Source organism: Pleurodeles waltl, chromosome 6, assembly GCF_031143425.1.
Source record: "Pleurodeles waltl isolate 20211129_DDA chromosome 6, aPleWal1.hap1.20221129, whole genome shotgun sequence".
NCBI lineage: Eukaryota > Metazoa > Chordata > Amphibia > Caudata > Salamandridae > Pleurodeles > Pleurodeles waltl.
In genome coordinates this window covers 863,379,013-863,403,652 of record NC_090445.1, presented here as the reverse complement: position 1 = coordinate 863,403,652, position 24,640 = coordinate 863,379,013, and the positions used below count along the sequence as shown (strand labels likewise).

The 24,640-nt window shown below is 41.6% G+C and overlaps 1 protein-coding gene across 1 annotated transcript in view; it reads left to right on the top strand.

The window, feature by feature from the left end:
• MMS19 (MMS19 homolog, cytosolic iron-sulfur assembly component) overlaps window positions 1-24,640 on the top strand; it is a 493,377-nt gene that overhangs the window by 302,567 nt on the left and 166,170 nt on the right. Inside the window, exons 18-21 of the mRNA XM_069239619.1 lie at window positions 309-464; window positions 4,600-4,755; window positions 14,127-14,226; window positions 14,560-14,662. Coding sequence (XP_069095720.1) covers window positions 309-464; window positions 4,600-4,755; window positions 14,127-14,226; window positions 14,560-14,662 — 515 coding nt within the window. The remainder of the gene's footprint in view (window positions 1-308; window positions 465-4,599; window positions 4,756-14,126; window positions 14,227-14,559; window positions 14,663-24,640) is intronic.

Genomic DNA, 24,640 nt, shown 5'->3' with positions numbered 1-24,640 from the left:
GACCTGACAACACCAATTTATCCAAGTTTCCTGCAAAGTCATATTACTGATATTTTTCTGACTGCACATAGGTGTGTTATATTTTTAACTCTAAATAGTTACTGTTTCTCACAAGACTTGAACAACTTCTAGGATGTTACTTTCGGTGTTGCATTAAGAGCACACTTTGTTACATTTCTGTTGGTTTTTAGTTTCTTTAAGTGTGCTTACTCTAAGTGCCCTTTTCTCTATTTGCTGTGCTTCTTTGCAGTTCCCTACTGTTTGCTGCCTATAAAATGATTCAAAATAGTGTTTACTTATACCTACAGAAACAATGGAAACCTGCCAGAATGAAGAGTCTGCACCAACCGAGCATTCCTTGAGACAGCGCCGTTTTGAAGCACTATCAGCTGTATCCACACACCCCAGTATTGTGAAAGAGACCGTCCCTATCCTACTGCGCTACATGCAAGTGGAACAAAATGGTAAGTGTGAAATACATTGAGTGTACCTATTATGCTAGGAAAATACAGCAACAGTTTTGGTTATTGCAGTAGACCACTCCAGGTGCGAACATGATTGGTCTCTGAATTAGGGAGCTTGGGCATCCCTGTATTGCCCTTTGCAGATGATGTTTTTCTGTTTCCACGCTCTCCTAGTGCACTTTCATAGCTCCAGATGTGGCAGTTGGGTTTTTGTTAGGAGACTCAGCTGGAGGTCAGTGTTTCTAAAACCATTAAGACGCTCCTCAGGAAAGAGCCGTTCTTTGGGCAATATATTCCGTTATTGTCGCGCATAGACCAAGTCAAGACCTTTGATCACTTTGGTGCAAGGGTGGTTACATTAAGCTTGTTCAGTTGTCATATTAATATGGCAAAGGTGGCACTGAGCCAGGTGTTGTCATAGGATTTAACAAGAATGGATGTGTAATTGTTTCCTTAAGAGATTCTTTGAAGTGCCTAAAACCAATAAAGAGCACTTAAAAAAAGTCAATCAATCAATCAGTTTTTGTAAAAGTGCGGCTACTCACCCGTGATGGTCTCAAGATGCTGGGGGGAAGGGGAGGGCCTCATCTGAAGAGCCACATCTTGAGGTTCTTCCTGAAGATGGTGAGCGTCGGGTATTGTCTGAGGTGGTTGTTCCAGCTCTTTGCTGCGATGTAGGTGAAGTATCATCCTCCAGCAGTGGTTTTGCGGATGCGAGGGGTGGTGGCAAGGGCCACAGGGCCATCTGAGCAGAGCGGAGGGTTCTGGCGGGGGGGTGGGCGGAGACGCAGTGGTTCAGGTAGGCTGGTCCTGCTTTGTGTAGTGCCTTGTACGTGTGGATGAGTAGCTTGAAGGTGATTCATTTCTCGAACAGGAGCCAGTGGAGGGTCCTCGGGTGTTGGGAGATGTGTTCTCGGCGTAGGAGGTCCAGGATGAGTCTGGCGGCGACGTTATGGATGAGTTGTAGTTTTTTTAATGTTTCTATTGGAGGTGCTGGCATTGCCGTAGTGGAGCTTGCTTGTGAGTAAGGCATGGGTGACTGTCCTGCGACAGCCTTCTGGGATCCAACTGAAGAGCTTCAAAAGTTTGCAGTGTGTGTGCCAGCAGGAGGAGGTGACTGAGTTTACCTGGCGGGTCATAGATAGAGAGGAGTCGAGAAAGCTGCCTAGGTTGTGGGCGTGCTCAGTCAGTGCAGGGGTGGTGCTGAGGGATGTGGGCCACCAGGAGTCATCCCAAACTGAGGTGGAGTTTCCAAAGATGATGAGCTCAGTCTTGTCGAAGTTGAGCTTGAGGCAGCTTTCTCTCATCCAGGTGGCGACGGCTTCCATTCCTGAGTGGAAGTTCCTTTTGGCAGTGTCCAGGTCTTCGGTGAGGGAAATGATGAGTTGTGTGTCATCGCCATATGACATGATGTTCATACCGTGGCTTTTGATTATGGCTGCAAGAGGGGCCATGTATACGTTGAACAGTGTAGGACTCAGTGAGGATACTTGGGGGACTCCGCAGTTGACTTCTGTGGGTCTTGATGTGTAGGTCTGGAGTCTGACCCTCTGCGTCCTCCCAGAGAGGAAGGAGTTGGATCAATTCCAGGGCTCTTCCGTGGAATCCTATGTCGTGAAGTCTGTTGCGTAGAGTGCTGTGGGAGACCATGTCAAATGCTGATGAGAGGTCGAGGAGTATGAGCACTGCGGTGTTGCTGAAGTCTAGGAGTAATCGGATGTCGTTGGTGGCTGCCATGAGGGCTGTCTGTAGGCTGTGGTTGCTGCGGAAGCCGGACCGGGAGCTGTCCAGGGAGGAGTTGGCCTCTATGAAATTCCATAGTTGTGTGTTGATTGCTTTCTCCAGTACTTTGGCGATGTAGGGTGGCATTGTACATCCCTCATCTTGGGAAGGTTTGTTGGGGTTAATTCTGTGCAGGAGCTGGAAGAGCAGTACATCCTATTCAGTAACTTAAAATGTGCAAGTTTGTGTCTGTAGCTACTAGAGATCAGTTTAGTAGGAGCGCAACAATATTTCCATTTCCCCTGGCCTACTGATTCACAAAGAAAGGCCTCCCATTTCTCAATAATCGTATCTGCTGCAACATCGAGAGATACTGTGTATAATTTATAGAGTGTAAAAATCCATACTTTCCTGTTCAGGTCTTTGATCATTTACTTTAGAGCGGGGAACTTTGTTGATTCCTCCAGGTATGTCAGTCAGCAAGCACCCACAGCATTTCTTCGCCTGAAGAAATCAGATATATGTTAGTGATCAACTCTTTCACCCCTTATGAGCAATATAATTGACAAGAAGAAACTAATCAGGGCCTTGATGACTTTAGGAAAGAGTCTGATAAAGAGGTTATGTTCCTGGGTTCTAAAATAGCTGCCAGGAGATACAGAGAATTGATGAGACCTAGATTTTTGCTGCCTTCTCAGTTGCAGTCGAAGAGAACATTTTTTGATATGCGTGTTGGTATATACAGTGGCGTGAACATCTTTGGATTGTGACGTCTACATAAAACAAAATATTTGTTGTCACCTGTATTGAGTTATATTTCATTCAATGAAGTATGACACTAGATCATATTAAATATTATTTTGGTCAGAAGTACCTACTATGTATGAATGGTGACTGTAAAAAATTGAGTGATCTGCTGCCTGCAAATGCCTGAATCATGATTCCACATCTGCCCAAAATGTGTTAATGTATGAGGAGGCAATTTGGAATCGAAAGCTGCCTTACTGGACTTGTGAGTTTTGGTCCCTGTTGAAGCCAGATAAGCTGTGACAATCCTCGACAGACATTTATATGTTAATAGCATGGATAGCAGATTATTGGCCAAACATAAAATGAATATTATGCTGCCCCGTACCTACTGTATTGCTAGTGCTGTTGGATCAATCAGTATTGAGACTAAAAAGGTCCACGTGCTGTTACTTTAGGACAGTTTTTGCTATGGTACAGAAGAGTAATCTGTAAACACATGTTGAAGCATTCGTTATGTCCCGTGATTAAAATTGTCTGAATTACATGGACTAATTTTGAAGAGCACTTGAGAAAAATGCAGGTAGCGAACACTTAGTGCCACATCTGGATATTCATCATGTGCATCTTCAGGAATCTTTAAGATGAAGACTTGACAATTTGATATCTGAAAAGCTTAAATTGCCTAGCCCAGCTGCCTGCTGTCCGCACCATAATTCACCACTGCAACAAACCATTTGTATATGCTTAAGGCGAATAGCATATTGATATCAGACTATTTTACATAAATTGGTTGTTGATTGTGATGCTGACGATATTGCGTTGTATGTGACACACCTCTCTCTTAAATTGTACTTTGATGATCTCCATTATATGGATCCAAAAGAGTCTCCTTAGCTGATTCGACAACAGTGGTTGAGAAGAGTTAGATTTTAACTGACAACAACTGCCATTATCTATTTTGGGTGGAACTCTGCCATATTGTTTGAAGCACATTAAGATAATGGGTAAACACATATATTGCGCAACTCCAGTTTCATTTTTCAACCCAGAAACTGATTTATGCAGTTATAGTATTTGTGTTTTCAGAAAAACCACAACAAAAACACTTTACAAGAAAGATCCCTAAAACGAACTGTGTACAACAGTGTATTTTCTAAAGCAGCCTGTCCCTTCAATAACCTACCATATCCCTAACTCTCAACAGACATCTTCTCTAGGCCTATTCCTTTATACTAATACAGAGTCTCTCTATAGCGTTTCAACAGTTTTTTTTTTAAAGAAAAACTAAAAGTATTTTTCTGTTTGTTTCCCTGAAATAACAGGATGCACCAGAAACACTTGAATAGATACAAACACTATCTTCTTAATACCCCCAATATCAGATCTTTGATAGTTCGTGATAATGTATCTGTTTAGATTGTGGGTTGGAAATGTAGGACCTTGAGCCAGAGTTAATTTATTAGTGCATTGAAGTCATCATATACTTGTCTATTGTATGTAGACAATGTGAAAAATTGGTTTATTGTTATGGTCGCTGTCACATTGCAAACCAGACGGTTATGCAGAAGTGTCCCGTTGTGTGTTACATTGCGGTTGTTTTTTAAGTTGTATGTATTATAGAAAAAGAGAAGATAAAGATTAAAGGTTCTCTGTCTTTTCCTAGGAAATACAAAGTTGGATGCTGAAAATTTGGTGTCTGTCTGCAAGAGTCTTCATCTCGTGGCATTGCATTGCCAGCATGACGCAGAGAGCCTGTGGTGCTTTCATGAAACTGTTGTGCCTCATCTTCTGGCACTGACTGTCCAAGCAGCCACTCAGGGTAAGATACTACACATTCAAATACGTACTGTGTAATTAACAACTTAAAGTTGAGGTAAATGAAAAGTAAGGTTTGCTTTGCTGCACCAAATTAATATATATTTTTCATCACTATAAAAAATCCCAAAACTGTGTATTTTATGAATCCTCCTTTATTTGCTTTTCCCTTCTAAATTCCAGCAATTCAATTATTGCATTATTAATACTTTGTCCACACCGTTAGTGTGAATGTGCTAATTTAATTAATGATACTTTTTGTCCTATTTGCGGTTTAGGAGATTTTATTTTTAGCAAACTCCTTAAAACAACTAATCTTCCAATAGATAAGTCAGAATAATCTTTATTCTGATTATTTTTTTAAATCCATAAAATAAGTTTAAAAACACATTTCAAGTTAAATTACTCCAGAAGTATCTACTTAGTAACCATACAAGGCAGCATAGTTCATCACAATAATCAGAAAATGTGCAAATAGCAATTTCCGTTACAGTGCCATTTCCGTTTGATTCTCTAAAAAAATCGTACCATTATTAATCCTGAAAGTAAACACTAATGTATTGTTACGGATGGTAACCAACATATAATGTGTTGGAATCCTAAAACAAATATAAAACAGTTACAATCACATTAAAAGGCACAAAGAATAATTCCAACCTAGTTAATCTCTTTCGTATACTAAGTTGTCGTACATTGTTAATGTTTTCCTTTAGATAATGTAATAACTGGTGAAGGAGGAAGTGTCATAGCAGGTCAAATCTGTCACAATCTTACACAAAATATAGTAGGCTTCCTGACATGATAAAAATAGCTTTGATAAATACAAAGGATGTCAAAAGCGTTGTCTAATGGCACTATGGAATTTACAAAACAGAATAAAGTTGGTAGTAGATTTCCCATCACACAGACATCTGCAGAGGTTTTCAGACCACGCCTCTCTTTTTGGGATTGCCACGAGGTGATGTAAGATGCCTAACTGCAATCTTGTGAGATTGAATTTTTTTTGTGTATCTTTTACCTTTACAAAATAGCCCTGCAACCTTTGCTGTACAGGCCGTTGCAGATATTTAGTTACCTGTTGTTTTTTTTCTTTTTCCTTTGCCTATTTTCCCTATTGAAGGCTTGTTTGTTGGCAGAAATTACAGTAAGTTCTTTTCTACTGTATTGTAGAATACTAGCCGGGCTTTCAACTGAGAATTTGCTGTCAATCTCCTTGATTGGCCTGTTCAAATGGGCCAACAAAGGAATATTGTCATAATGCTCAAGTGCAAGGCAGTCAGTGATTACATCTCTTGTAAATTTCATTCCTGCTTTGCTCGAGATATTGTGCCAGCCAGTTACAGCACTCTTGTCTACTATATCTTCAAGATAAGTTATATTCAGTTCTCTATGGGTTATGAAAAATGGTACAGTATGGGGAACAGCAAGGAGCATGCGCACAAAGGAGTTTTCCTGAAATTGCAGTATATTATGCCCTGTTAGACCCCCGAGAGGTGCCCCATATGTTACAGTTGGAATGCATTTACTCCTATACACCTGCAACATTTTTCATATAGGTTTGTTGCCAATTTTATTAGTAAACCTAAACAGGGCCTCTATTGACCTAATAAACTTTAACTTTTCCAGACCTAAATGGGTTTCCCAAGAGCCATACTGTGTGAATAATACACTTAACTAGGAATAGTTCTGTACTTCAAGTTTGTGATTTCTCACAAGGTAGGCTTTTTTCTTTGCTTCCCCTGCCCTTTTGATCCATATATGCTACAAATGCATTGATCACTTGTTGTAAGACCATTTGCCAATCTTGACAGTAGAACTGCATCGTCAGCACATAGGGGCACTGGGGTGGGGGATCCTACTCTTGGTGCATCAGCGTCTAATTCTTGTATCTTCTTGTCAACCCCATTTACATAAGGGGAAAAATGATAGAGGCTAAAACACATTGTTGCCTTATATGTCTGGTGACCCTAAAGCTTGGGGAACATTCGCTCTCTAGCCCAAATCTCACACGGGATGTCATTGAGGCATACATCTGAGACAGGTGTGAAACAATGTCCATTGAGGCACCCATTTCAGCCAAGGTCTTCCATCGAGTAGTATGATTTACCAGGTCAAAACCGCTGGTTAAATCAGCAAAGCAAAGATAGATTTGTCCCTGTTAGGTAGGGTGTACTTGCTATTTATAAAATGGAGATTAATGCATTGCTCCATGGTCCCTATATCCTTCCTGAAACCATACTGGGAGTCAGCGCATGATCTTCTACTACCCGGGTTTCTAATCTATCTAAAATAATTCTCCCCATTATTTTTGCAGAGGAGTCCAGGAGGGATATCGGGCAGTAACAGTTAAGATCCCCTGGACCCTTTTTTTAACTACTGAGATGAAAATGGAATCACTCCAGGTATGATCCCTTGACCCACCGCATTAAAATCCTGCGTTAAATTGGTGCCCACAAATCTATAGATGATTTAAATGCATCCACAGGCACCCCATTAGAGCCGGGAGCTTTCATAGCGCTGGATTTTCCAATTGCGTTTACCACCACCTCCTACACATACAGCATGTAGAGGAATTGGCATGTTATTATTGTCATTCCCAAGAGTGGCCAGTTTTCAATCGGAGGGTTGAAAATGCTTTTAAAATGATCTATCTAATCTAATGAGAAGGATTAACACATCAACTCGAGTCCACGTGGTCTTTCAGAAAGGGGGAGTTTATTATTTTCCAATATAACGCTCCATGTTTTGTTTGTGCTGCTTGTTCTAAGCTGTCCCATGCTTGCTCTCTCAATTCATTCTTGTGATGACGTAGGGCCTGTTTATAGCTAAGCATGAGCAGTTTAATTTCCTCTTTGTCCCTTGGTGACCATTGAGGGGCCTTTTTTAACTTGGAGATTGCTTGTGTAAAGTGATGATCAAACCAGCCCAGACTTACTTTCTTTGTTCTTGTATTGGGCTTTTTTAAGTTATCTCAAATAGCGGCTGTAATCCTACAGATGACTGACACAACTTTATCTGGTGGTGGTGGCTCTTATTTAGTGCACACTATAAAGTCCTTCTTGTTGCTTTTCACAACCTTATCAAGAGAGCTGGTTCATTAACCCCTGTCCGTTTCAGGCTAACCCCATTTTTCTTTGCAATATCGATGTAGGCATCCGTCTGAGGTGCTTCATGGGACTTAGGGAAAAACCTATTCATTGTTAAAAAAAAACATGTTGGGGATTAAAAAAAATGTTAGTTGATTCCCCTTCCTGTAATGTGGTTGAGAATGGATCATATTTTAATTTATTGATGCTAAAAATAATGTGTATGGAACAGATGAGAAAGTGATGAAAGCAGCAACAACGTAAAGAAGTTATGTACAATCCAAAGGACTACATAATTCTTTTGGATATACACAAAGAGGTTAATTCATGGGACTGAGTTGGTAAATACAAGGTTAACATGAGCGAAAAGTCGTCACTAAAACAGGTAGCATCTACAGGTAGTGAAATAAAAAGGTTTAACGTTATTTGCTGAGAGCATAATATGTTTGATGTATAAGCTGCTCCTATTTCCATGAAAAGTAGGCATGGGGGCTGTCCCACTCTGTGTCAATAAAGTTATGCTTATAAAGTAGTTCATTTATGCTATTGTCATAGCTGTTATGGGAAAACTGTGCCTGGTTATTGCCTATGAGTCAGTATAGCCACATATACATGTTACTGAGTGTATACAGGAGCTAATATTAAAATCTCCTGCCCAGACAAGTACACGTTTCCCAGCGAGACCCTTTATGAGTTTTCTTAGTTCTTTATCAAGTACCCCCACAACCTCATATCGTTTACAGTTGAAAATGTTGTTATAGAAATTTTCAGTACAATAAATAGTCTCATATCAGTCTGTAAGAGCACCAATTGAAAGAATGGAGAATTAGTAAAAGTTTTTTTTTATAGTCACAGGAGCTAAATTTGAGACCAATATAGCTAGGCCACCCTTTGCTCGCCTTTGGGCCGACGGAGTACCTTGAGTGATGATTGCAACATAACCATTTATTGTAAACTTTAAACCTGTGCCACGTTTCTTTGAAACCCAACAGTTCTGCAGTGTGGCTATAGTTTAACCAATCATTCTTATGCAGTTCATTTTTCACACCTGCAGTTTTCCAGGATCTTAGAGTTAATGTCTCATTAAAACACAGGGTCCTTGCTGTGGGCTTATGTGCCACCTTCCAGTTTCTTACGCTAGCCCCCAAACTGGCATCACCTGTCTCTTTGTTCTTCACTTGGCATCAATCTTGATCATCAAGATTTGAGAGACTTGGATATAATCTGGTGGCCTTCAAAAATGGATGAGGTGTAAAGCAATGATCCTTCCCTCCTGGCGCCATTGAAAATGCTGGCAATGATGTAAGATGGAGAGTAGGGTATGTACCACAGTGGGGTTTCGGACGTTTACTGTTACACAGTCACCATTGATTTTTCCGATCATGTCTCACCCAATTTGTCCTCCTTACCATGATCTTTTTCTGTGAATAATATGCACTATATCTTTCATTAGCCATCCAGTGGACCACCTTATTCTTTAGGCTGTTCCAGCTTTCTTTAATCCTTGGCTCAAGTTTAGAGATGCCTTTTAAGAAGAAGACATAGGGGACAGCGTTGGGGGGGCAAATGCAGTGTGTCTGATTCGGGTTGACATAATTCAGCCTGATCGTAGCTGTTTTGAGAAATCCCATCCCCCGCCCGTACTGCAGTAGGTGTTTTGGTGATATCCTCCCCATTTACCCCATCATTAGGACCAGGGCTTTACTGTCATGAGGTGCTTTCCTAACTGGCAATGTCTGTAGCCACCGATTGATCAGGTATTTTAAGCTTATTAATTGTCATAGAGAAAGACTCTTTAGGTACCGCAACATTTTCTTCAGATGTACTAGAAACCGCTTCACAGTTTCTCTCGAGAGTGGTTACCCTCTCTTTAATCTCGTTAAGTTCCTGCAAAACCTTACATTCAGTAGATTCCAACTTTCAATGTAGTTTTACTTCAGTAATACTTCAAGGTTTTTATGAAAATGTGGATCTTTCTACTTTTTTAAGTCCTTCATGTTTTCACTATTTTTGAGCATACTGGCTCTAGGTGCGCTGGAAAGATTTTTGGAGATAGTATCCAAATTAAGTACCTTCTCAGGTTGCTTGCTCCTTTTGGAAGGTGAGTAATCGGGCCTGGGTATCTGATGGTTCCGAAATTTCCAGCGGCAGATTTGAAACACATGGGGTATAGGTTGACTTTGCTGGGTTTGCACTTAGAGTAAGGGGCATAGATCTGTCAGTGAGTGGAGTTATGCCATTCTATATTTCCATGATTGCACTCCCGGGTACTGCGTTTCTCGCTTGTTTAGTCATGGCTAACCATTCCTCAACATTAGTCATTTCATTTTCAATCAGTCCCAGGGCATCTCTTAAATAATTGATAATGGCGTTAACAGACTTGAGGTCCAATGTGCGTTTCCCATCTATGCCTTGGGTATGTTTTCTTTTAGCCATGATGGTATGGGAGGACAGACCTTGCCTTACTGGCACGAGAAAATAACAAGCTTCCTACCTTTTTTTGAGGCACAAGATAATTGCGCCAAGGGGGTAGCTGGCCCAGTTTCACCCAATGTGTGTCCCGCGCCACAGGAAGTGTAAGGGTGCTTTCAAGCACTCAGGGGTAACGGGATCAGACCATCCTCCTTGATTTCAACTTTAATGTTGGAACACCAAGTCCCATGGCAACATCACAGTTCTCCTCAGCACTTTCCCTGTATGTCCCTGATGACAAGTCGTTTTCTAGATTGTATTTTTACCTAGAAAATGATTCGCAATTTAATATAATACAAAATTTGTTCCTCTTTGGATTAATGGTGATGAAATTGCCCATTGCCAGAAAAGCTTCCATGCTTTTCACTAGATTGGAAAAATATAGTGTATGTCAATTTTCTAAAACCCCTAGCATCACAAAATTAACCTCTTTGCCTATATCCAAAAGAATTATGTATTCCTTTGGATTGTACATAACTTCTTTACGTTGTTGCTGCTTATATCACTTTCTCATCTGTTCCCTACACATTATTTTTAGTTTCATTAAATTAAAATATGATCCCTTTTCAACCACATTATAGGACGTTGAATCAACTAGCATGTTTGTAATTCCCAACATGTTTTTTTTTTTAATAATGAATAGGTTTTCCCTAAATCCCTTGCCCATTTCAGTTACATAAGGCATCTAATAACAGGTGCCCTGAGTGATATTTATGCCTGTATTTTGGACTCTGTATCATTTGTAATGTGGGATGTACATTATTCTTCTGTTGGTTATACACCCTTTTTTCCGAATACTCGGTGTATCAACTCAGATTAAATTGTTAATTACTTAATGACAATCTTTCTCTTCTGGTCTGAGTAGTGGATTTGCTGAGTGACCAGTTATCTTTTTAAAATGGAGGGTATTCCAATAACTTTAAATAATTTTCCAGAATATTAGTGGTCCCTGGCCTAAATAAATGTGGCAGATTCTAAACAGTGTGTGGTTTCTGTGATGTTCCTTTTAGGTGATGTTAGTTTCAAGATTACTGATAATTACGGGTTTTAATTCATGCCTCAGGCTTGTTTTGAAGTGCACGAATACCTGATCATACAGTCAAATACAGTGTGTGCTCCTATTTCGATGGCACAGGAGATAGCCCCATCCACCACCTGATCACCACCCATTGAGACCAGAAAGGCTCTCTGCTTTAGGGGCAATGTCCTCCACTGAGTGCTTCAAAAATGTTGTACCTAGCTGGGGAATGGATCCTACCATTTTTGTATCTGTCTAACTGTACAAGTCAATAAATCAAAACAATAATCTTCCAAAAGTACCTCTCCAGTATTGGTAAAAACGCTTTTGTCATTTTTCAACTCTGCATGAATGGCACAAGCTAATCGTATGCTCAAAGACTTTACTGTAAAATGACAAAATAATTTGTCACTTTCTAGCTTGGCACGGATGGCATGGCGCTAATCGAATGCATAAGTACTTTCCTAGAAAAACAGAAATTTGAGGTGAACAGATTCAGAGTGTAGCTTTTGACATATACTGGGTGCTTGCTTGTGTCTGGACAAAGCTATCCCTCTTTGAAGAGCACATAAGGAGTGAAACAAATGTCAGGGTTGCTTTTATTCATTACAAAGTGGCTTGGGTTGTATTTTGCTACTCCACCGCTGTAATACTGTGCCTGGAGTGGTAAAAAGGGTCTTTTCATTTTTCATCTTGGCATGGATGGCACTATCTAATCCTATGCTTAAAGACTTTGCTGTACAAATGGCAAAAGACTGACAGTTTCTAGGTCATCAAGGATTTTACTGTGCTAATCTTATGCCTAAACACTTTGCTAGAAAAATAGACATTTGAGGTGAGCAGATTGAGTATCGCTGGTTTTGTAGAGAGCTCTATTTAGGAGCTGGGTAGAAAATCAAGCCCACAAGTCAAAACACACTTGAAAAATATTCCTCAAACTGATGCTCTCTGTTCTCTAGAAAAGTAAAAATAAATGGAGCAAAAGAGAATTCATTTAGCCAGTCTCATTGGAGGTATTATGATTTATAATGCACTGTTTTACAGGCAGTTAAACATATCTTGGCATGCAATATGATACAGCTTCCGTCCACTTCTACAATACATAAAGACGCTTCCTTTATGTTTACTACTACCTACTTTCTTTGTCCCATCTGTCCCTTGAAAGTATATTATCAGACAGCTGCTATCAGTCTACCTGCTGGGGTATATTTTCCTTTTCTCCTTAAGGGCCTTTTTGATGTGCTTCAAGGACACTATTGACTGCAATTGTGACGTATCATTCCTTGTGCAAGATACAATTTGTTCTGGTAATGAAGATTACATTTTGGTTATCCACACAGATGGAGCTTGCTAAGGGGAATTATTTTATTATACACATTGCAGTATTAGTAGGCTTTCCTTCAGATACATATTTTGAAGAGATCTAAATTCTTAAATGTAAATTGGATCTGCATTTGCCTTGAAATGGGGATGGATGTGATTAAGTCACATCTGGCTTCAGCATTCTGGGCAACTTTATAAATACAGATGTGGTATTTCAGTGAACCAAGATAGTTGGAGTTGAGTTTTAAGTTCATACTGCTACTTAATTTTAGCGATCCAATGGCAGCAGAGTTGATGGTGATAAGACATGCTGTGTTGGGAATTCAGTGCCCTGTTTAAGTCACCAGTGACCCATAATATTTTGCCTCTTGGAGCTGTAGGTTAAAGATCTTTTTTGCTTATAGATAATCACCTTGGTGAATGGTGAAATGGGATGATTGCCCAATTACGGAGTATTTTGTACATTTTCCAGTAGCCTCATTCACATGACCAGGATTTGCATTTACAGCAAAATGGTGGGATCCTTCTTATAGGATCGTTGTTCCTTGTGCCAGATACAATTGGTCAGGAATATTTATCCTCTGAGTTTCGAAGTTAGCAGAACTGTTGAAAGTAAGTGAAGCTATTTGATGACAGAAGTCTAGTAGCCATTTAGCTGTCTATGCATGTAATACTTCTGATACTTCCTTTTCTCAGACAGTGAATAGCGTGTTGATCTGGACAAACAATGCTATCATAGCTTATTATCCTCATAGGTGAAGAGTTTGAGGGTCTGTTTTGCCCTTGGATTTCCTTTCTGTTCTAGTATGCCTGGAAACAACCCCTTCTAAGTGTTAGCTTAACTGTTGTAATTTATTGTTTGTTTACACAGTAGTTGTGTGTTTTGATCGGTTTGCAACTGTGGCACTCGGGAGAATAATATGTAATTTTCAAATCCTTTTCTAAGGAAATGGACCTTGGCATTGGGATAATTGTCAGGTGGATAGCCCGTCTTGCATACATTATTCCCTGTTTTCATGCCTGCTCAGATCGGTTCCTCAGAAATTGATCATACTACAGGTTGCAGTACTTTTTTGGGCTTGTGCTGAGGAACTGAGATCGATCTTGTGGTGTGAACGGCTTCTTGACTTAAGTCATGTGCTCCAGTTGTTTTTCCTATCATCTCTAGACAGAGTAGCGACCAACCATACCCTTTCGCACAGGCTTTTTGAAGGACTGACATGACTAGAATAATTGTATGTAGTCAGCAACCCGTTTCTGTTTGTACTGTGCTAATTGTTTAGTATATAGCTAATATTGTCATTACAATTTCTCACACACTTCTTCTGAAGCTGCCAGTGGTGGCACCTGCTACTTTATAGAAAGTTCTATATATGCCTCTTTTCAGTTCCTAGTTCTTTCAGCACTACTCAGTAGCTTGCTAATATGCTTACATTGTGCTAGAATGCTTTGTTTATTATGAATTAATTCTTTCAGCAAAAGAGTCAAACTCGACAATTCCCATCTTCTTGGAAGAGAGTATTCTAACTGCAATGGGCCCAGTGATAAGTGCCACCTGCAGCCACCTAAGCCCAGAGTGAGTACAGTCAGGAAGGCGCTTTGGTGTTCTCCCTTCCAACTTTTTAAATGTTCAAATACAGGACCATGAATAGGAGATTGTGCTGACATTAAAGAGTCGCTAAAAGACGGGGGTGGGCTTGGTTGTTGCACTGTATAGGCACAGATGATTAAGGGGATTATTGGTTCCGTTTTGCTAACCAAAAAAATAATGCTTAAAACTGGGTGATATGCTAAGGCAGCTGACTAATGAGTGAAGTGTGATAAAGATCTAATGTAGATGAGCACAGGTTGCTGGATGCAAAGTATAGTAATCTTTTACCCAATGGTATTTTTGTTCCCTTGTCTTCAGTTTAGCAGCTCAAAGTGTTTTGCATATTGTGAATCTTTTCCTGGACGGAGATGCTACCTTTCTCCCGGACAACAGCTTCCCCTGCAAATTCCAGCCATTCCAGGTGAGCATTAATGTGGTTGCTCTTGTGCTTTAAAAAAAAAAATATATATATTTTTAAGTCCGGCTGCTTTTATTTTTAAAGTGTGCTATGAGCTTGTGTCGCTACCATCATCTAGTTCAAGTCTGTACTCCCTGACTATTTCCTGTGAATTAATGTAGCATGTTTCCAGTTCTCTCCTTATCTGTTCCATTGCAATTTCGTAAAACAGCATATCATACCCCCTTTGTCATATTGATGCCCCACACTTCTACAGTCATCTTCCTCTCATTGCACAGGCCAGCAGGAGACTGGCAAACCACAGATTATTGAGGAACTGCACCAAATCCATTTAGTTGTCAAATCCACCTTATACATAGGTTCACTCACTCAACATTTTTTTGTCTAAACTGAAGCAGATCGCTCCCTTTTTTCTTACTCCATGTTCTGCAATTGTAGGGGGGGTAAGTTGTTGTTTTTTTATCAGGAATGGTAACTTTATCATGCGCCTTGAAACTCACAGCGGTCACACGTTTTACAGAAGGCTGCAGAGCATGGAGTAGATGGGGGAGATAAATAGGATCGTGACATGTATTCTGATTAATTGTAGTGACTAATAGACAAAACAAGTTTATCCTGGTAGAATAAAACATATAGGGGGTCATTACAACCTCGGCGGTCTTTTAACAAGACCGCCGTGTGGAAAACCGCCAGTAGTGGCGGTTTGCCGCTCGGCGTATTATGACTGTTGGCTGCTCTCCGTCCTTTTCCGACGGAGAGCCGCCAACAGCCATACTGGCGGGCGGCGGGGAAGTGGAGGTTGCTCCACCTCCACCACCACGCCAACAGAACACCGCCCAGCGAATCACGTCCTGTGATTCGCCGTGGCGGTGTTCTGTTGGTGGTGTGGTGTCGGCGGAGCTGCCCCCATGGCTCCTGTCCCCTCCCGGAGGATCGACGGACCAGGTAAGTCGATCGTCCGTTAGGGGTGGGGGGGTGTTGTGTGGGTGCATGGGGGTGTGCGTCTGTGTATGTAGAGGGGGTGTGTGAGTGTGTGTATGCTTGCGGGGGTGTTGCGTGTTTTGGGAATGAGTGCGTGTATGTCTGTAGGTATATGTCTGTATGGATGTGTGCATGTATGTTTGAATGTGGGTGTGCGTGTCTGACTGTGTGTGTGAATGTAGGCATGTATGTCGGTGTGTGTGCGTGTATGTGTGTTGGTGGTGCCTGAGTGCGGAAGGAATTCCCTGGGACTGATAGTGCTTACCGCCATGGATTTCATGGCGGTTCCTACCGCTGGAAATCCACGGCGGTAAGCCGAGTCAAAATACAGGCGGCGGTATTGTGACGGCCGCCGGGCTGGAGACCCAGGTCTCCAGCCCAGCGGTCGTCTCCGCCCTGGCGGGCGGAACGGAGAAGCGGCAGATGACCATGGCGGTAACCGCCATGGTCATAATACTCAAAAAAAGACCGCCAGCCTGTTGGCGGTCTTACCCCCGCTTTAACACCGTCCGCCAGGGTTGTAATGACCCCCTTAGTCTTGTCCACCGAAGTCATGAATTTGCATACTGTAGAAGAACCTGAAGTTCTTTCAGAACCAAAACCAAAAGTTTTTAAAGGCTTCACACACAGGCATGCCCAATACAATTAAAGATGTGAAACTTTAGCATTTTCCTCCAAAAACTCCAAACTAGAATAAATAGAAATGAAGTGTAGAAAAAATGCACATATTTCATAAGGTTTTTACACTATAAACATTTCTGGGATCTGCAAATGTTAACAATTGTCAGACTGCTGACAAGGTATTTGTATGAAGTGCGTTACCATACCAAATACTATATTTGTTGAACTGTTGAGGCTGGTGAAGCAGTAGTGCTACACCACAAGGGAAATCAGTGTGGATCTCACAAATCAAATCACTGCATGCCTCTCCAATGTGGCCATATATTGCTTCACTTAAAATGTTGCTTAGGCTGACCCTTGCGTTTCACATACATTAATGTTACTGGAGTGAAGTATAAATACCCAGGTGCCAGATTGGATCTGGATTTTTCAGGCAGTTGCTCCCACCTGCCTGTCAGTCAGTGCTGCCATCAAGCTTCTCAGCGGCCCTATATTGCTTTCAAGAGCAGAATTTAAATGCTACCCTGGCATGCTTACATCAGTCCCTTGCATTCTATGCCGTACGGTGAGGATCCAGAGCCATGCTCCTAACTTTGTAAACTGGACCAACCTCTAGTGAAAAATCTTCAGAATCTTAACAGTGTGCCAAGGGAAATGTCTCCTCGCCCCACTCCTTCCAAAGACCACAGACTCTAATCCTGTACTGAGATTGCAGCAAGCAGATGCTGATCACTGATCCACACAATGTTTTCCTGAAATGTGTAGTTTTGGGTCATGACTCAAAGCTGTGTGACAAATACTGCATGGTGCATCTAAAGGTGATCAGAGAGAGTGCATCACAGTTGAAACGACGGACCCACTCCTGCCGTACATCAAAGGGCCACTACTGCTCCAAGTTATCTAGCAAGTTAAAGTACAAGTGCAAAGAGGCCAAGCAGGACTTGTCTTCTTCTCACCTTTCTCATGCAGTGGAGACACCGCAATATTCCCAAGAGGCAGCTCTGGAGGTGTTGTCTGACTTCAAGGCCACCACCAGGCCTGTCTAGCCGCTTCCCACGTTTCTTGGGCATTTCTCAAACTTTCTGCAGAAAGCAGCCTTCATAGTGGCCATTTTGCCAGCTCCCACTGGAGTATTTTCAGACCCTGTGGTGGGACCACTTGTTGTGCCTTTGCCAGTGGGTGCTCCAACATCATCAGCAGGCGCCCACGGGCCCTCTTCCCTGATACACTCTTGAAGCCATGCCTGTGCCGACTTAAGCACAGATGCTCAATTTTGGTTCTGAGCATAACTGGCTAAAGCTTAAACTCATGTCTTAGAATGAGATAACCAAGGCTCATTTTCCAAACTTGGATGATCCCCATCCTGTTCCTCAGTGCCAGTTTTGCCGGAGGTTAGAGTCCTCCTTAGACTTGGATTCAGATCCCTCAAATGTTCCACTTAATGACAACGATGAGAAGAATAACTTACTCCCCCATCATGAGCCTGACACTGGACTATACCTGGATTTACGAAATACTAGTGGTCTAGACATCTCTCCAGGGACATTTCCCTCCACTGAGCCAAGTGTCTTTTTTGCAGTTGGCTGAAAAGGTGAAGAAGTACTGTATAACTTCCAGCTTTTGAGACATATGCCAATTTATTGCAAACAAATTGTCAGAGCTCTTGTTGCCATTTAATGAGATCTTAACAGATACCTTGATTGCATCATGGTCAAAGCCAAGGTCCAAATCTCCATGAATCTGATCAACTCTAATTCATTCCCCTCTGCGCTGCCGGATAAGGGCTAAGTTCTTCCTAGAAAACGGTAGCTAATATTTACGACTTCTTTCCTGTAGCAGCTAGAGATGCCCCGGCTTGAATGCTTGGTTCAGTTGATCAGAGAATAGCTCTATGCTGCTTAATTTCAGGCATAATGAGATTGAAGAGCTGACTGCACTATTTGCTTCAGTAAAGTCAGGCTTTTGTTGGGTTCAATCTACGTGCCCATTTTGGAACAAAGCATAGAGATGATGCGCCCAATATTAGGTGAGCTGATCAACAGCTCCTTGACCCCTGGCCAGGTACCGAGGGGGGAAAGAAACATGCCATGGTGGTGTAGTGCTTTCCTCTTAGCTAGTTTTAAAGCACTAACATAACACACCAGAAATGCACTTCTGAGTTCAAAGAAGACTTTTATTGTTAATTCTTCCCTAACCACAATTTTTATGTTGACGAATTAGTAGCTTTCAAGCCCGCGTTAATCAAACAAAATATATCAGTTTGCAATATACACAGCAGGTTATATTTATAAGATATTGAATGCAAAGCAAAACAAATACTTCACCGTGTGGGAAACTATTTACAGCTTCATCTTTCTAAGGCCTGCAAGCTGATGACCCCTGTCAGCCGCGAGAAAGAGATTCATCTACCCACACGGGATTGCTGGCAGCTGGCGCCAAGCTCCAGCACGAGGTCCGGCAGATTCGAATCTGAATCTCTGCAGCCTGTTACATTCGTTACAAAGGTGTGCCCCCTCCTCTCAGACTCGGGAAACTGAGCAAGCCTTTTGGAGACTGGCCAGGTCTCCGAGACTACTCCTGTTCCCAAGCTCAAGCGGAGAAAAACAACACCCATGTACTCTCTCTTATCAGGTCTAGTCTACTGTGAGAAAAACATCTTGGTTCTCTTGTGCAAAAACACAGCTTGGAAAAATACAGCTTGGATTCTCAACTGCAAGATCTAACTCCACGTTAAAGGCAATAGGCAGCTAACCTAAGTATCAAATGCAATGTCTAGTATCATATCAAAGCCAATAGGCAGCTGAGTTGAATACAAAATGCAATGTATAATATCATGTCAAAGCCAATAGGCAGCTGAGCTGAATACAGGATGCAATATCTAATAGCATGTCAAAGCCAATAGGCAGCTAAACTGAATATATCATGTCAAAGCCAATAGGAATGCAATGTCAAAGCCAATAGGCGGCTAAACTGAATACAGAACATAATGGCTAATGCCATGTCAAAGCCAATAGGCGGCTCAACTGAACAAAACATATAATGTGCTACTGGTGAACATTGAGCAACTAATATGCACAGTGGTGAAACACAAAGTCATTGGTCAAACAAACTCCATCAAATGGCAGTACATTCCGCCCTTTGACCAATGAATTTTTGTTTCACATATCTCTTGTTTCAAACAAAAACAAAAAACAAAAAACATCAGCACAAAAAAACATTATCAGCAAATCAGATTTGAATGATCAAAGCAATCCCTGTAAAGCAATAGAAGTGAATCAACACATTGATCTCATAACCTTTCACATCAGATACATCTACGCAGAAAAGACTGAATAATTTGTACTCTGAATGAGTCTCTAATTCAACAGTGTTAGCAATTTGATGTGGCATGAGTTCTACTCATGTAAAGGTGCACGGTCCACTTAAAAGGTTTTCTGGAAGATAAGCAAAAGTCAGAGTTCCATACGAGAAGGGGAAGAAAAAAAAAAAACACAGCTTAGTTCCAGTGGAAGAATGCAATCAAACAAGTTGAACTTGAACTGAAGGCGCAGTTTGCGCAAAATGGATCCATGGTGCTGGCACTTTACTCAGCCAGGTTCAGGTTGGGGTTCGGTCCCTTCCCCGACCCCACACGCACACACCGGAAGGGGGACCACACAGCACACTCAGGGACAGTGGCGAAACGTGGTAGGATCTGCAAAAGAAACAAGTATGACTTTTCTTGCAAATAACATTTTTCATTTAAAATGTACCCTTCCTCTTTCTTTCCCTGTTTTATAATCAGCAGGACGTTTTTGGGGCCCTTTGTTATAATTTCTGCAGGTTTTGGAGGATCACTTGGGGCTTCAGCCCACACATCAGCACTGAGGTTTTTATCTGCTGCACCACAGCTTCCCTTTTCTTGCACTGTCAGAAGGGCTGGGGCAGACTCCTTCTTTACCAAACCTCCATTCACTGCACTTTTGTCAATTTGGGCCATTCTGTCTCCAATTTGTATGAATGAATCAGATTCTTTTCTAGGTATCAGCATAATTTCGATTTTTCCTTGGCAATTTGCAACAATCACTCTCCCTAAAACCTGCTCAATTTGCCATTTCTGTCCTGGTAACTTTCCTCTCCCCAACTGCTCTGTGACTGCTTGCATGACAGATTGCTTTTGTGCATGCTGCACAGTTTTTATCAAATCTAGGGAAATGTGCATCTCTCTCATCTCTGCCCACCTGTAAGTGGCTTTTTCTCTCTGCTGTTCACATTTCTGGGGCACCCACTTAGCCATCCCCACTAAGGAAGAATTCTGGGTGTACACTTCTCTCTCTGAATTTTTCTCATTAACATCTGCAAGGTAATTGAACCAGTTAGGTGCTAAAACATTAGCAATGAACCAAAAATCAGCGTAAAAATGACACATCTCACGTAGCTCTTGCTTTAAAATCTGACACACATTATACAACTCTGTTCCTTCTACTGTGCCAGAAAACAACATTTCAGTCAGTGAATCATTAGTAAAACAAACATGCTTTTTATCTTCAATGGACAAGAATTCAAATGGTGCACTCAACTTCATTGGTAACTCTTTTACCTGTGGTACTCTAGCCCTGTCTTGCAAGTACCAGATCCATTGTATGATTCTAGCTAGGGGCACTATTTTCTTCCCTTGTTCATGATTTACATGTACATCAGTTTTTCCTTCTTGCACTGCGCAGAAACCTAAAGTCTGCATTATTTCATTTGCCAAATCACAAGCGCGCAGCTGCATATTATTTTTCACAGTGACCATATACAAAAGTGTTAGGATTTCACTCAAATGAGGGCTATTCTTTTTCCAAAAATCAAACAAGCTAATGAAAGTCGGCTCTTGCTCTAAAATCTTTCGTTTTACTTGTGCATTTTGCAACGGTAACTCGTAAATCACATTCTGGTCTCTCTCCTTCGTGTTATCAGTTAAGGAATGCATTTTGGCTGCCAAAAACCCTGGCTCACACGAAAACTCAGTGCAGCTCGGAGCTGTCTTAACCCCCTCATTACTGGAATGGGAAAAGAAAGAACCAACATTTTTATAACTTTCAGCATTATTTTGAATTATTGTATCCTGGCTAATTTGCTCACGTAAATTCCTATTTTCATGTTCCAACTTCCTACATTTCTCCTGCATTTCTCTGTAAGCAGATAAAGGTATCCAGACCTTTCTGTCATCATTACTTCCAAAAGACACGTTTTCTACATATGTACAACAGGAATTATTTATCCAAGCACTATCAGGCAGTTTAGCTACACATGCATTTTCAAACATGGTCTGCCGTGCTTCTGTAATTCTCCAAACAGAAAACAATTCACAGTTTTTCCTAGCACCATCGGGCAGTTTAACAACACATGCATTCTCAGACATGGTCTGCCGTGCTTCTGTGATTCTCCAAACAAAAAACAATTCACAGTTTTTCTTAGCACCATCGGGCAGTTTAACAACACATGCATTCTCAGACATGGTCTGCCGTGCTACTGTGATTCTCCAAACAACAAAAAAAAAAATTCTGTAATTCTCCAAACAACAAAAACAATTACACTTTTAAAGTGTGCACTTAGAAATCTATTAATTCGTCAAACCCCTTAATCAACTCTTAATGATCGACCCCACTTCTGGTACCAATTGTAGTGCTTTCCTCTTATCTAGTTTTAAAGCACTAACATAACACACCAGAAATGCACTTCTGAGTTCAAAGAAGACTTTTATTGTTGTTAATTCTTCCCTAACCACAATTTTTATGTTGACGAATTAGTAGCTTTCAAGCCCGCGTTAATCAAACAAAATATATCAGTTTGCAATATACACAGCAGGTTATATTTATAAGATATTGAATGCAAAGCAAAACAAATACTTCACCGTGTGGGAAACTATTTACAGCTTCATCTTTCTAAGGTCTGCAAGCTGATGACCCCTGTCAGCCGCGAGAAAGAGATTCATCTACCCACACGGGATTGCTGGCAGCTGGCGCCAAGCTCCAGCACGAGGTCCGGCAGATTCGAATCTGAATCTCTGCAGCCTGTTACATTTGTTACAAAGGTGTGCCCCCTCCTCTCAGACTCGGGAAACTGAGCAAGCCTTTTGGAGACTGGCCAGGTCTCCGAGACTACTCCTGTTCCCAAGCTCAAGCGGAGAAAAACAACACCCATGTACTCTCTCTTATCAGGTCTAGTCTACTGTGAGAAAAACATCTTGGTTCTCTTGTGCAAAAACACAGCTTGGAAAAATACAGCTTGGATTCTCAACTGCAAGATCTAACTCCACGTTAAAGGCAATAGGCAGCTAACCTAAGTATCAAATGCAATGTCTAGTATCATATCAAAGCCAATAGGCAGCTGAGTTGAATACAAAATGCAATGTATAATATCATGTCAAAGCCAATAGGCAGCTGAGCTGAATACAGGATGCAATATCTAATAGCATGTCAAAGCCAATAGGCAGCTAAACTGAATATATCATGTCAAAGCCAATAGGAATGCAATGTCAAAGCCAATAGGCGGCTAAACTGAATACAGAACATAATGGCTAATGCCATGTCAAAGCCAATAGGCGGCTCAACTGAACAAAACATATAATGTGCTACTGGTGAACATTGAGCAACTAATATGCGCAGTGGTGAAACACAAAGTCATTGGTCAAACAAACTCCATCAAATGGCAGTACAGGTGGTTCTGCTTCTTAAAAATGTTTTTGCTGGCTCCCACTAAGCCGGATAACTATTGTACCATTTGGTTGGTACTGCTGTTCTCCATGATCATGGACAAATTTGTTAACAAACAGTTGTCAACCTTTATAGAGAGCTGTGACTTATTATACAGGACCCAATCTGGATTCTGACCCTCATACAGCACTGAGTCAGCCTTGTTGCTGGCGACAGCGTCTATTCGTCAGATCTTGGACACTGGCACTTCGGCGTCACTGCTGATGTTGGATCTCAGTGCCGCATTCAACACTGCCTCTCATATTTACTCTGAGAGACTCTGGAACTGTGGGGTGGTACATAAAGCACTGCAATCGGTCACTTCTTTTTTGCGAGGGCGCCCCTTTCAGGTGTCACAGAAGGCCCACTAGTCAAAGATGCTCTAACTGAAGCAAAGGGTGCTACAGGGTTCCTCTCTGAGTCCATCCCTGTTCAATATATATGTGCGACCAGTGGTGGACATAATTGAAAGTTATGGGTTCACAGTGATGTCATATGCAAATGACACGCAGCTCATCATTACGCTGTCAAAACATTCTGCCCACCTGGCCGCTTCCTTATGCCCTGCAGAATTGTCTCAAGCTTGGTGCTGGAAAGTCAGAGATTTTGACTGACTTCCAATGAGACGAGATCCTCATTTAAAGCCTTGTGGTATTGCTTCTAATCCCTGAATAACAAAGGCCCACTGTACTTGCAACTGTTTGTCAGACCTTGTGTACCACCGAGGAACTTTAGATCATCAGGGGTAATGTTGGCAATTATTCCCAGAGTCAAGAGAGTGCGCATGGGCATGAGCTCTTTTGGCTACCTGGCACTGAAGGGGCACTAGAGGTTTGTGAGGCTCAATCAGAAGACGTTTTCATGAAAAAACTTAAAACTTGTCTTTTTAGTTTGGGATGTAGGGGAGTTTAATAATTGCAGGGAGTCTTGTGGTAGCTGAACCTAGCACAGGGACACCTGAAATGAAGAAGCTATGCACTTTAGAAATCTATTTATTATTATAATAATTATTATTATTAAGTGCATTGACACATTTAGCAACTAGATGTTCTTTTTCAATGGTTTGGCCCATGGTACCCTAAATGCCGTTTGGCGGATACAAACACTCCCTTTGGGACAATGCCAGTAAGATCTTGCTGTCAGTCCCCGACTAATTCAAGAACACTTTCACAGAAACATTTCAGAAAGGACAGTGCGATGCAAAGTATATCTTGAGTGGCCTTCACAAAGCGCACTATGTGGGCCATGCCATGGACACCAATGTTGTGCTTAGGCATCATGCTGGCATGCTTGCCATAGGTTCCTCTGGTAATGTAAAGGCAGCACTCATGGACGCTGCTTTTGATGGTTCCAGCCTTTTTTGGAGAAAAGGCTGGCTCGGCTGTAGAGCTTTTTATAGACTGTTGTGTCACAGTCTGCTCAGTCACCAGCCTGTCGGTTTTACCAATGTGAAATTCAGAGGGTTCTTGCAAGCCCCAGCTTATTGCTAAAGACAGTTTCTTTCAGCACCTTCAACCCAGAATTTCTGCACCCCAGGGGACTTCGTGGTAGCCAAAGTCTTGGACACAATCAGTTTTCACCTGCCGCAACAGCTTCTAAGCTGCTGCGATTATCCCTTCCTAGGACATGCTCGGCTGGTGGGGGCCAGGATGTGATTTCC